At 40.2% G+C, this 12,869-nt stretch overlaps 2 protein-coding genes across 2 annotated transcripts in view; both read right to left on the minus strand.

The window, feature by feature from the left end:
- LOC145458499 (uncharacterized) overlaps positions 1-12,869 on the minus strand; it is a 178,619-nt gene that overhangs the window by 43,139 nt on the left and 122,611 nt on the right. The window lies entirely within an intron of this gene.
- Positions 98-2,645, minus strand: LOC145458507 (renalase-like). The gene is made up of 2 exons (XM_080336891.1): positions 1,715-2,645; positions 98-620 (listed from the first exon to the last, which is right to left on the minus strand). The coding sequence occupies exons 1-2, from the start codon at positions 2,431-2,433 to the stop codon at positions 290-292; spliced, it is 1,050 nt and encodes a 349-aa protein (XP_080193017.1). The 5' UTR covers positions 2,434-2,645; the 3' UTR covers positions 98-289.

Genomic DNA, 12,869 nt, shown 5'->3' on the forward strand with positions numbered 1-12,869 from the left:
CGCTGTACCTCCAAGAAGCTGTTTAGTTCAAACCTTGTAAAGAAAAGCTGAATTTTTCTAGTTGTCCATATATATCTTCCAGTCCATAGCATTATCATTTGGAAATATTGCTAATCGATATTTTTCTCCTAATAGAAATTCAATAAATGATCTGTCGTGACATAAACAGAAATCCAGAAGTGGATATGAAAATAATAATAGATCATTTATATAAGTTTGAATAAAACTTTGCGAGAATTCGACTTAACAGTCTTTGAATTAGATTTAGACCAGTTACGTCACGCTCAATTCAATTCACTCCACATTTCACAAACTCTGTGATGTGTTGCTCAATTGAGAGAGCAGATTCTACACAGCCATCGAAATTAGAGTGAGTAAACCCGTCCCCCGCTACAATCAAAAGTGGTTTGCTGTGGCAAACTAACGATCCATATGTTGCCGTCGACTGAGTCACTTGCGAATATCTCCATTTGTGGAATTTCACGTAATCTGGTTCCGGAAGGCCGGGAATGATTCTCTTCAGTTCGTCCACAACTTTAGACCCGACCGCCGCTGCGTCTTCCTCTAGGTGGCTCTTTGCAAATGGGACAGATGTGTGCACGACAACTGATGAAGTTTTGCTGTGAAAACGATGAACATTTTCGATTGCATACAACAGTTGCAGTTCAACATCTCAAATCATGGGGCAGGGCCAGGGTCGTAACTAGGTCACAAATGGGGCGGGGCACAATGATTCAGGTACTCGAATCTGCATCGATCATTAATTTACTTTCGAGTGCTGAGATTATGCGCCCCGTATCACTATTAGTTAATTTGTTAACATGAGTTATAGTTTTGACTTATGATACTGTTTTCAACTGTGAAAGCCTGAACCTCGATTGGTCGTATTGCAATGATAATTCTGTCAAGTCGATACCAACCCATATCATCGCTAAAAATTGCAATGGAATAAGAAAGGTTGAAATTATACCAGATTACCTTCAATGTGATGTAATAGGGCCATTTTTATGCGACCTTAAAATATCAATAATTTGACTTTATTTTTTGGAAAATATGACTTATTGTGAAAATGAGAAAATCATGTATTTTTACATGCGAACAACGCCACTCGTGGAACAAAAGAGTAAACATTCGCAACATAACAGTAATACACATCCATTTTTATTCGTTTAATCAGAACTTACTTTCTTATAGCCTAATTGCTTCACCGCATAAATTGGTGGTTTTTATTTAAAGTATACAACGATATGACTTAATAACTATAATTCTCGTTGACAAATTAACTTTTAATGGCAAGGAGCGTATCATGTCAGTAGGCCAACTGAAAAAATCGTCTCTCACTACTCGACTCAAACATTAGAATTAACACTCGATTGAGATTTGAGTACTGCTCACCCCTACTAGCAACGCTGACTGCTCCCTACCCATATGGTATTCAAACTAATATCTAAAAAAGATCTATCAAATGTTCTTGGAAATGAAAATTTTGTTATAGTTTACTGGAAAATTCTACAGGGTTGGTTTGATTATGCTTACAATAATAACAGTTTTGTTCAAAATAAGAAAAGTCTCATGTTCACAAAAAGAACAGTCTCATGTTCACAATAAGGACAGTTGTTATTGTGAACATATTCGAACCAAACCTTCTCGGAAAATTGAGAAGCAACGGTTTGTTTTCTAACAGCTTAATAAACAATCGATGTGAGAAACTTACCTCTTAGGAATACCACGCTTTTCGTGATCCATAGCAATGTATCTGATGATGTCACTGTCACCAACATATCTTGCGGCCCACGAATATTCACTCAGAACGGCTTTGTTATAAAATAATCCAACTGCAAAACGAGAGGAATACTGCGCAGATTCCAGATCTTTTACATTATCAACATCGAGTTTATCTTTGACACCTTCAATTGACAATATTTGAGGTATCGGCATTGTTAATATTACAGCATCAAAATGATCATGGTGTCCTGCTGTGGTGCTAGCTTCCCACACACTCCACGAGTCATCAGAAACAAGCCGTAATGATTCAAGCCTTTGATTTGGGCACATTTCAACGAAGGATTTGCCGAAGAAATGCTTTACTATCGAGCTCAGGCCATTCGTGCATACAAAGTTTGTGTCGTTATCGCCACGGAAACCATCGATCTCTCCTTTAAAAGAATGTATTACGTTTGAGTCGAGGAGGTCTTTGTAAAACTCTTTATGTGATTCCAAATACTTTGAGTGCCGAGTAATGTATTGGGCTCCGAGTTCCGCAGAACATTCTTTAAATTCCGGGGCTTTGGATAGCGACATACGTCCACCGATCCCTCGAGATTTCTCCCAAACAACGATCTGACACTGCACTTTGGTAGGAAGGTGGCGGCGAATCATATGAGCACACAGTGCGCCAGTTACACCTCCTCCTACTATAAGGATGCGCACCATACCAAATTCCTATTTGATTTCTGAAACAGAGTGTCAGATGTAATTACGTTCTTGGAAGAAACCGACCGTCTCCCATTCATAAGATTAGATCTGGGCACAATGATTCGAGCACTCGAATCTGAATCGAGTACCAAGTTTAATGATTCGAGTCGAGTAGTAGAATACGATATGTTCAAGTACTGAAATTATACGCTCCTCGTCCTGAAAGTAGATTTATCAACGAGGATTACAGTTTCGATAGCGTTTTCCATTGCTCGATTAGTCGTGTCCAAGCATGCGAAACATATAGTACAAAGCTACGAACGTTGCTGGAAATAACACATCCCACAACATGGTCACAAAGTTCAATGAAATCGATATGGTTGAAAAATTACCACAGTATCTTCAAAGTGATGGATAAGGATAACAAGACATCATATTCTTATGGTGGCATAAAGTGTACATATTTGAACTTTGACATATAACATTTTGTTATGAATGAGTAATACTCGACTCGAAGCGAAATACTTGATTCAGAAACTAATCACTCAGGTACTTGATTTTGCCCAGCCCTATTACATAAGATCACCCTAATAATGTCATCATCATCATCATCATCATTGGTTTGTTAGCAATTTCATCATTTAAATACACCGCAAAAATGCGATACAATGAATATGTCGAAGCGACTTGGATTTGTCTATGGAAGCAGACACCCACCTTGGCCTGTCACCATGAAAGCAACCAACTCGACTCTACCGGGAATTAGTTGACTTTTACACTTGCGTAGCACCAATGTCTGCTACTATCTCGTCTCCTCTTTGAAATTTGATGCATTAGCAGTCATGTCACTGGCATCATAGCTGCCGCATTGCATACTGCAGGGTGCAAGCAGTCCACTGAGGGTTAACTCTAAACGACGGACCACGGAACAAGCGAAACTCGCCATACTATACGTCGGACCATTTACTTCGTTTCCATGCTCGGCCGACGGTCGGCCGAAAGGCCATGACGCATGCGTTGTACATGTCGGCCGTGTTTCCATGAGCAGACGTAACCCAACCGTGACTTGGCCGAACTAGGTGGGCGAAGCGATCGCGATGACGTTTTTGGCTTACTTACTCAGTAACAATTTCATAATAATCAGAAGATTGCGATAAATGACTCGGTAGGAATGAGCCGAAAAGACTTGTAGCGGTCATTCAATCAAATAACACGCTTTGACCTTGAACGCGAAATGCATCAAACATGTAAAATGGTCACGATGAACCAATTGCTTAAAACTAACAGAAGATAAAATAAGATGGATAAAAGATGAAAATTGGTGGCATATCTTAGTATGTGGGGGATATAGATATGGGATATCGTGGTCCAATAATTTCGAGCACAGAATAGTAACTTCTCCAGTAGTGTACCGGTACTACTGTTTCGTCGTCGTGATTCAGACATGAACGTCCAGTGTCCTGTCGATGATTTGCTTACCAGGGGAATGTGAATAAGTTCACCTAGTTTGTGGTCAAGCGGTATAGTTTGTATTGTATCCATGCACCATAGAACGCAAACCTTCGAATTGTGGCAGCAGCGTATGTGATCAGATCGCGAAGATTTCGGTAGCCTACGGGTAATTCGTAGCAGTACCGGTACTACTAAATTCCGTTGCGATCATAATTCTTTGTTTCTCAAGGCGTCCAAGATCCGTCCGGAGTGCAGCCATGGTTAATTTGATACGAAAAGTGTATTGTAAGTAGCGAATACCAATTAGCTAATCGAAGACACAGCGCATGCATGGCCGAAGGGCTAAGCCGAAGGATTTACTAGATGGCCGACGAGTCGGCCGACGTGGGTGTGCATCACTGTAAATGCGCAACAAAATTCTCTCGTTCGTCGGCCGAGTCTCTCGAAAATGGGCCCATCGGCCGAGCATGGAAACGAAGTAATTGTGTCCTATATGGTGTCGACACAGGCAAATCTCACGCCTCAGTGAAATTGTATCACGTCACAATTTCCTTTTGGCTACAGACGAATTGACGGTCATTTTTGACCGGCTTCCCGAGCATTAAATTTGGCAAAACAGGTATCAATCGAACGATGACTCTGCACTGATTACGAATATATAAATTTCATTCCGCTCGTGGCCCTTGAACTCCCACAATCAGCCTCGAATTTTTCATTGTTATGGAGATTGGCATTGGGACGCAACAATGCTGTCTGGCGAAATGAGAGAGTAGCTCAAGAGAAAAAGAGCCAGACAGCATTGTTCCGCACCATATAGGACACTATGGTCGGACCGTGCGAAACTGCGGACAGGGAGGATCGCAACAAAACTGTGGGTCAACCGTTGAGCCATATAAACACTCACTATTCTCACTCTCGCTATTCTACTCACTGAGCTATATACTTTACCGTTGCACTTGAATAATTTAATTCATTTTTGACATTTTGCGAAGTAAAGTTAGTCAAGTAATGAAATTAGGTCCAGTGATTGTGCCTGACTGTCTGATCTGATCCTCTAGTTACGACGCCCAGGCAACTCGAAGTATGCAGTAACCGGCGCACCCCGGGGAAGAGCTCGAAGGGGGCCCCAAATTATTTCGTAAATTAACATAAGTTATAGATTATTTTTGAAATTTATGCAATTTTTACCACAATTATTGGCGCTCCGCGCTATTTAGTGCTGCCGAATGTTTGAATTATTGTGTACCAACTTGAAATCGTGTGTGTCTTTTAACTTGGTACGTTTGGGCGATTTCCATATAGGCCTACTTGATCTAACAGACAGGAGGTCACGTACACATCTTGTAATGAAGGTATTATACCGCCCGAATATGTTTAAATATCATTTACGGGCCCTACAGTTACCAAGATGCCTCATTCAGCTTTACCGGGCAATCTCATCACGTGAGCAGGGAGGATAAAAAAATTGCTAGCAACATAATGCAATTCCCGGTGATATTGACCGATTCAATCATGAATTGGTGAAAATTTTAGCGTTTCGTGCGTTTAGGCGAAGGAATGCGTCTCACTATATACACAGTACAATATATGTCGGTTACAAGTCGCGGCAAACACGACTAACCTGTGGGGGTCTGGGGGCCAAGCCCTCCATAAGCCAGGTTTATCACCACATAGGGCAGCGGTTCTCAACCGGGGGTCCGCGGACCCCTGGGGGTCCGTGAAGCATTTTCAGGGGGTCCGCGAAGCCTCAAAATAATTGATAACCTGATTTGTATTTTTTTAATTCGGAAAATCACGAGGCAGTTTCGCTTCATTACTAGTAAAACTTCAGAACTCACATACACAGAATGGCCGTCTGAGATGAAATATCCTACTGTGCAAACTCATTTTAATTGCTAAAGCCGACTGATTCAAACATTTTGCTGATTAGAGATGTTTTGTTGGGGATTGTGGGAAAGTAAGTTGGATGAGTAAGGTCAATCACGGCGACTTCAAAATGTTTACAAAAATCCACTTTCTCCTGTGATACATAACCATTTTTTCATAATAGCTTCAAGATAAGCTTTTAAATAAAAATGACCAGGCTTGACGTTATATGATCATTAAAAAAGTTGGTTGTCAATTTTGGTGCCACATAGTTGTTCGGATCAGACCCAAATGTATCGTCGTCCAAAATGTATCGTTATTATTACATTCGCCACCATCTATATTTGTGGAAATGGATTTTCGGCACTCGTTCATATCAAATCGAAGGCGCGGATTTTCAAGACACGACCACTTATTTCAAGAAATGCAGTTTGAGACCTCGCTTGGAAATAATAGAAGTCAACCCAGTTTTTACATGGACAGTATGATCTCATTTTCAAGAAAAGTCATTTTGTTAATGTTTATCACTAAGGGTATACATACAGTTATCATTTTCCACAAGACAGATGACGATTGCACGATAATTGAGATAAATTTTAACTAAAACTTCGTGGGGGTCCGCGGGATCCGTGACGGTCCGAAAGGGGTCCGCGAAGACAAAAATGTTGAGAACCACTGACATAGGGGGCCTAAGACCAACGTTTTTTTTGGGGGGGGGGCTGACGAAGTGCTGTTACGGTCCTGCGTGTGGTGTTCGCATAGACTTGGCTTGGTTGTGCCCCGCCTTTTTAAAAAATATTTATAAACGTTGAAAGTTTGCTGCTCGAACGTGTCAGCGGTCCCCAGCCGGTGGGTCCAAAGGCACTCGACCATGGGACCTATGAGACATACGCTCCAAAACTCAAATTTGTTAACTTGTTTTGTAGTGTACTGTAAGCTAAGCTACAGCAAGCCAATGAAGAATGTTTCGTCACGTCCTTCAAGAATAAAATAGATTATATCATCTCAAATGTTAGCATAAAATCATGTTTTGATTTACGCCTAAACTTACAAAAATAACGCCTGAAAATATGGTTGGCGGTACTAAACTTGAGTATTGCTTTCACAACTACATTCATTGCAGTAAAGAATTTATTAACTCGAAGACTTTTCGTGTGCCCCTTATCGAGAGTTAACGGCACAATAATAAGCATACAGAGAGAGAGAGATTCAAACCAGAGATGAGCAATGAGCATGGATTAGGATTAGGTTTTGAAAAAACAGGATTTGTGAAATTTTGTCGGATTTGGATTGGATTTGGATTAGACATTTTTTTCAGAACGGATTAGGATTTGGATTGGATTTACCTATTTTCTGGGAGATTGAAATGTCGTGTGGCGAATGGCGACAAACTTTATTCAGATCAGTTATTAATGTACTTATGGTTACTAAGTTATCTTGAATCAAGTGAATCGTTGGTTGAGAAAGAGAATTTTCGAATCCCTCCATGGCATAAATTGGTATTTTTTCTGAATTTCCAGTTGGAATCGGATTAGGATTGGACATGGACTTGAATATGAAAAAGTTATGGATTAGGATTTGAAGGTTCGGATTTGGATTGGATTAAGACATAGAAATTTCAAATCCGCTCATCTCTGATTCAAACGAAAACCAAAAAGGCAAAGTATGACGTAATAATACAATAATAAAAAATTAACGCTAGGCAAAGTCAGCTGTACCGGTAGTCATAACAAGAGACGAGAGAAAATCAAATTATACTATAATACACGGAAGACAACACACAGACAAATAGCGGTATCTATTAATGGGAAATTTTGAGAGAAATAATGCCACATACATATTACCCGCCAATCGACATTTTTACTTTCAAATAGGCCTACTTCGTAATAGCGATAAAACATCACAGGTAACTATGATTTACAGCAGGGCTGGCCAACCTTTTCAGCCAAAGGGCCACATTCGATTGACGATATGTTACGCGGGCCACTTGCCGCGCGAAGCGCGAAAATTTTTTGAAGTTCACAGGTCAATAATATTTGTCACCTGACTATATTGCGGGCCTGCTGTATATCGCTGGGCTCAGTTTGCAAGGACTGGGCTATCGGCGTCTGGACATATCGATATCGGAAGTTTCGACCAACATACGTCAATCATTTTGTGCGTAGATAGGTTTCATAGTCGACGGTCTTTCTGCGAGTGCAAACGCAAAGTCGCATATGTCGAACGTCACTCTGTCTCGTAATCGTGAATATAGTTAGATTCAATCTGATACATTATGCGTTCTTCTATTTTCACAAAGGGGTAACAATATTACAAGCAAGAAATCGAGTGACAACATGTTGCGCGAAGCGTGTAGAAAGTATTTACTTTTGATAAATCTATCGCAAATTATTCAGCTTCATTATAGTGTACGAAGATCTGCCAATATGTGACTGGTTCATAGATCTGCCAATGCGTGGGAACTGATATTTTAGTCATCACATCTCAAGTGTTGCCTGGTTCGCCTCACAAGTTCACAATCTGTGCAATCCATTTTTGATAACATTAGAAATTTCGGAATTTACCTCGCGGGCCACTCAAAACCTTCTCGCGGGCCACGGGTTGGCCGGCCCTGATTTACAGCCTATATATATGCAGGCGAGTTTCTGTTGTTAAGTGATTAGTTGGTCTATTTATTTTACTTGATTTTGCTATGGTACCATAGGTCCCCCACCCCATAAATATTGTAATTGACTTGCAAAATAGTCCACTCGAGGATGGTATTGATTCAAAAAAAAAATGTGCCATTATATTAGGCTTACCATACGTCCTCTTTTAAGAGGATTTGTCCTCTTTTTTGACTTTTTTGAAAGTGTCCTCGGAGGACGCCCTTTTGTCCTCTTTTTCGAGATTTTGTCCTCTTTTTTGAAAATTTAGGCAGATTTAGAGCAAATTGCGAGTGATATGCCGCATATTAGCACAGAAGTGAAGCTCCGGCGGGTATTTCGGAGTGAAAAACGATGATTTTAGCTCTGAGCGAAAAGATGACCTTTTTTTATTTTTTTTTGTTTTTTAGTCATCCACCTGGCAATGCGGAGTAAAAAACGTTATTTTGAGCTCTGAGCAGAAGTGATGACCTTTTTTTTTTTTTTAGTCAACCGATCACAAAGTGGGAAAAATAAACCGGTTTTTGAGAATTTTACTCCGGTTTTGCAAGTTGCAAATTTCTGAAAAAGTGTCCTCTTTTTTGATTTCCAAAATATGGTAAGCCTACATTATATACCCTGATACAAGCCCTATACTTCACATCAAAAATTATGGCGGGTTTGTTAGTCTGAAAGGTGATATAGAAAAATGCAAATGTCGATCCAAATTTACTATACACCCCCTAAAACGTAAATCATTCGTCACAGACCCCATAACTCACGCAGGTCGATTTTTTTTTGCATGTGAGGAAAGATTCTGTCAGCATGTAATTGTAGACAAATTCACGGAATGTAATCATGGAATTATCATGGAAAATTTTTCAAGTATTTTCGGGCCCAGTGATCCATCGGTACCACATCTCCCCTATAGCATTTACCAACAGTAAATTTACACATTGTGAAGCTCAGGTCGCGAGATGTTAATAAAATTCAGATTTTTGCCGTAATATAAAAAGTTTTAGAACCACCGGGTGCGCTGCACATTACCGCAAAGGTTTTGAATTCATATGTACTAACTTGCTAAAAAAACTACGGAATGTCGATTCGAGAAAAGTTGCCGACCCCCGCGGGCCAAGGTGGACGCCCTTCCTATCTTCCACCGTATCGCAGTGTTTTCTTCTAAATCAATACTATAGTATAGTCAGTCTTCAGGATTACCGGACCACGACCTAACAGTGTTAGGATGACTCGAGTCAACTTTTTCGTATGACTTGGACTTGACTCGAGTCACTTTGGAAAAATGACTTGACTTGACTTGACTCGGAGCTTCAAAAATGTGCATTGACTCGTGACTCGGAGTAAAATTTACGAGTCAATTTCAAGTCATCCAGTTAGCGGGGTCGAATAAATCACTGTATCTTGTGTATGTTCGGATTGTTCGAGATACGCCGGTGTCACTTGTGAGATCAACCAGTCACTCCCTGATTCTACGTTCCACTGATCATCCATTGTTAGGTCACAAATAAATTGACCGCAAAGTGAATGATCACAGCTTACGTTGTCGAAGTAGTAGTTGAAGATTAATCTATATAGCAATGTGTCTCTGTTTCTTAGACGGCTTAATGCTTACGTTGCGCAGTGCTCAAATTTACCAACCCTCTTGTATGATTTAAATCGAACAAATATAGTTTGGGCGTTTATATTCTCACGGATGTGTAGCGGATGTGTTTCAACTTCTCGAACCTTCGCATTAGGTCCAATATTTTGGCTGATAATAACGTACTGTAGCATGTAGCTGTATACAGTTACTCACTTATTTTATTAGCATAGCTCTACGTGTACGTGTGCGTCTTTTTGCATGTATATTTAACTAGATATTCGTTATTTGATTCTAGATAAAGGATCAATTAATCTGTCTTTCACACAGCTAGCAAAATTTAATGACTTTGAATCATCATTCATGCTTTAAAAATTCAATTTGACTTGAATTGTGACTCGACTCGTGACTTGACTTGACTCGAGTCACCTCTAAAAAAACGAGTGACTTGACGTGACTCGAGTCACCTTTGAAAATCGATTGACTTGACTTGACTCGAGTCAAAATGTGCAATGACTCGAGATGACTCGAGATGACACTTTTCATTCAGTGTGCAATTGTGCAATATGTGCATGCCTCTTATTTACTTCGCCTAGGCTAAGGTGGGTGTCTGATCTTAAAGGCTACTCCAGGTTGTTTCGACACCTTCCTATCTTTTCATTGTATCGCAGTCTTGTGATGTTTTGAAACGATGAAAATATTTATAAACCTGATTGATTGACTGATTGTTTTGAAATGATGAAATTATTTATAAAACTGGTACTTGATTTAACCCAGTCTTATTCGCGAGATGTCGCTACAGCGAGGGCGTTACTCTCAAATTTGCTCTCTCAAAATAGTCCGAGTTATTTCAAGTGTGGAAAACCAAACAGAGGCTCGCCAGCTCCGTGACGAGGCGGAGTAGGCTGTAAAATACCACGCGTGTAATATTTGAGTTGTTTGGATCTCAGCGAGTTGTTACAACGCGAGCGCTGTTTGCGGGCTTATATAGTTACTGTACTTTTTTGGGATAGAGATCGACTGAATAGATTATCGCGTATTTATTGTCAATCATTGTATGTGAAATATGTGTAGTGAGGCTTTAGTTCAGTTCAAGATCGTAAAACGAAAAGTAAAATTACCTTCATCATCATCATCATCATGACTTTATGCAGCTATCTCACTATTCTGACCTTGCAGAGCTTCTTGGAGGGACAGAACTTCAATATAGAATTGAATTGATATTGTAATGAACCTGACTGTTTTCGGCTTACACTCGTCAGGGGTAATCGTCAGCAACTGGGAAAGAATAGGAAAAAACGTTGTATTGTATATTAGAAAAGAAATAGTATGTTCTGGAGTCGATTTACCTCCGGTATTATCCGTGAACAAGATTGCAACGACTCATTCTACACGAGACAGAATTATAATCAGCTGTCTGTAGTTTTTAGTGTTAGTTCGAAGTATAAATGCTACGTTATCGGGTCTACATGATCGATCTGGTTGTGCTGATATGACCGCCAAACTTAAGGATTTTACATCATTTCTGTTGTAATTTGTACCAATGTAAGAGTGGAGGGAAAGTTACGTTTGCAAGGCCGGAAAATTGCACGCCTTCGACGGACAATAACGCCATCATCACGCACTGGTAATTTCAGTTATGCGATACTTCATGGAGACATCTGAAGGTTTCGGAAAAGCCGAAAATGCGATCGCTGTGAAGAAACTATCTCGACCTCGAAGGGAAATATATCATATCACTATCGCTAGTATGCAAGGACATTGAGAAAATCTTCGGATCAACGCAGCTAGACTTGGGACAATCATTTTCTCATTTCTCTCTGCATTTCAAGAATTGATGCGATCTGAGATAGCTGAGCCGCTCAAAACACAACATTTAATGGAGCGTTGTACAGGCTCTAGCAGTTTGTGGCCGGAGGCGTATCTGCATTAGACTCTGTAAGCGACAAGCTAGAATTGATGTCGTACAATGTACACTTGAGCTATGTAGGACACGGTGTTGTCAAAAGTTAGGAGTATTGAGTAACAATTTTGCACGATACGTTGCGCAATCGAGCCGGATAAACCGCAAACATATAGCTTCAAGCCTCCACATCTGTCTCGGCATTCTGATCCTGCTTCACGGCCACGCCCCGGCATCAAAAACGAACACAGTTCTACACTGTAAATCCATTGAAAATCAGTGTTGGGATCAAGTCATTACCTTCGAGTCACGAGTCATTTCGAGTCATTGCACATTTTGACTCGAGTCAAGTCAAGTCAATCGATTTTCGAAGGTGACTCGAGTCAAGTCAAGTCACTCGATTTTTGGAGGTCACTCGAGTCAAGTCGAGTCAAGTCAAGTCAAGTCACGAGTCAAGTCACAATTCGAGTCAGGTAGCCTTTTCGAAGTGTGAGGCTTGATTACGTCATTGCATTTTGCTAGCTGTCAGAAATACAGATTGAGTGGTCATTGATTTTGATGCGATGAACGAATACAGACTTAAATGTACACACAAGAAGGCGCTGTATCGTTCAAATATACGTAGAACTGCAAGCTACGTAAGTAATTGCATAGCCTCAGTTTATAGTTACCAGCCAAAATAGAGAATAGAGAAACGAATTGATAAGATGCAATACATTACCCATTTACAAATTGATGTGATACAATTCGAGCCTGCGCCAATGGTTGGGGATCGACTATATATGAACCATATTCGAATTCAATTTCATTAAAACAAGAGGTTTTGTTAAGGTAAGAACATGGAACAGAAATAGAAATTTTGCTATAAAGTTACTTCACTATGCTAGTTTACGACAGCGCAAGCTGTAAGCTTCGATCACTTCGTTTGCGGTCAATTTGTTTGTGAGAGAACAATGGAGGCTCAGTAAAACGCACGATCATTGAATGATTGGTCGCTCTCACGGGTTACACC

The sequence above is a fragment of the Botryllus schlosseri genome, chromosome 16 (assembly GCF_051294905.1).
Source record: "Botryllus schlosseri isolate E-star chromosome 16, Bs_hap1, whole genome shotgun sequence".
In the NCBI taxonomy this organism is placed as follows: Eukaryota; Metazoa; Chordata; class Ascidiacea; order Stolidobranchia; family Styelidae; genus Botryllus; species Botryllus schlosseri.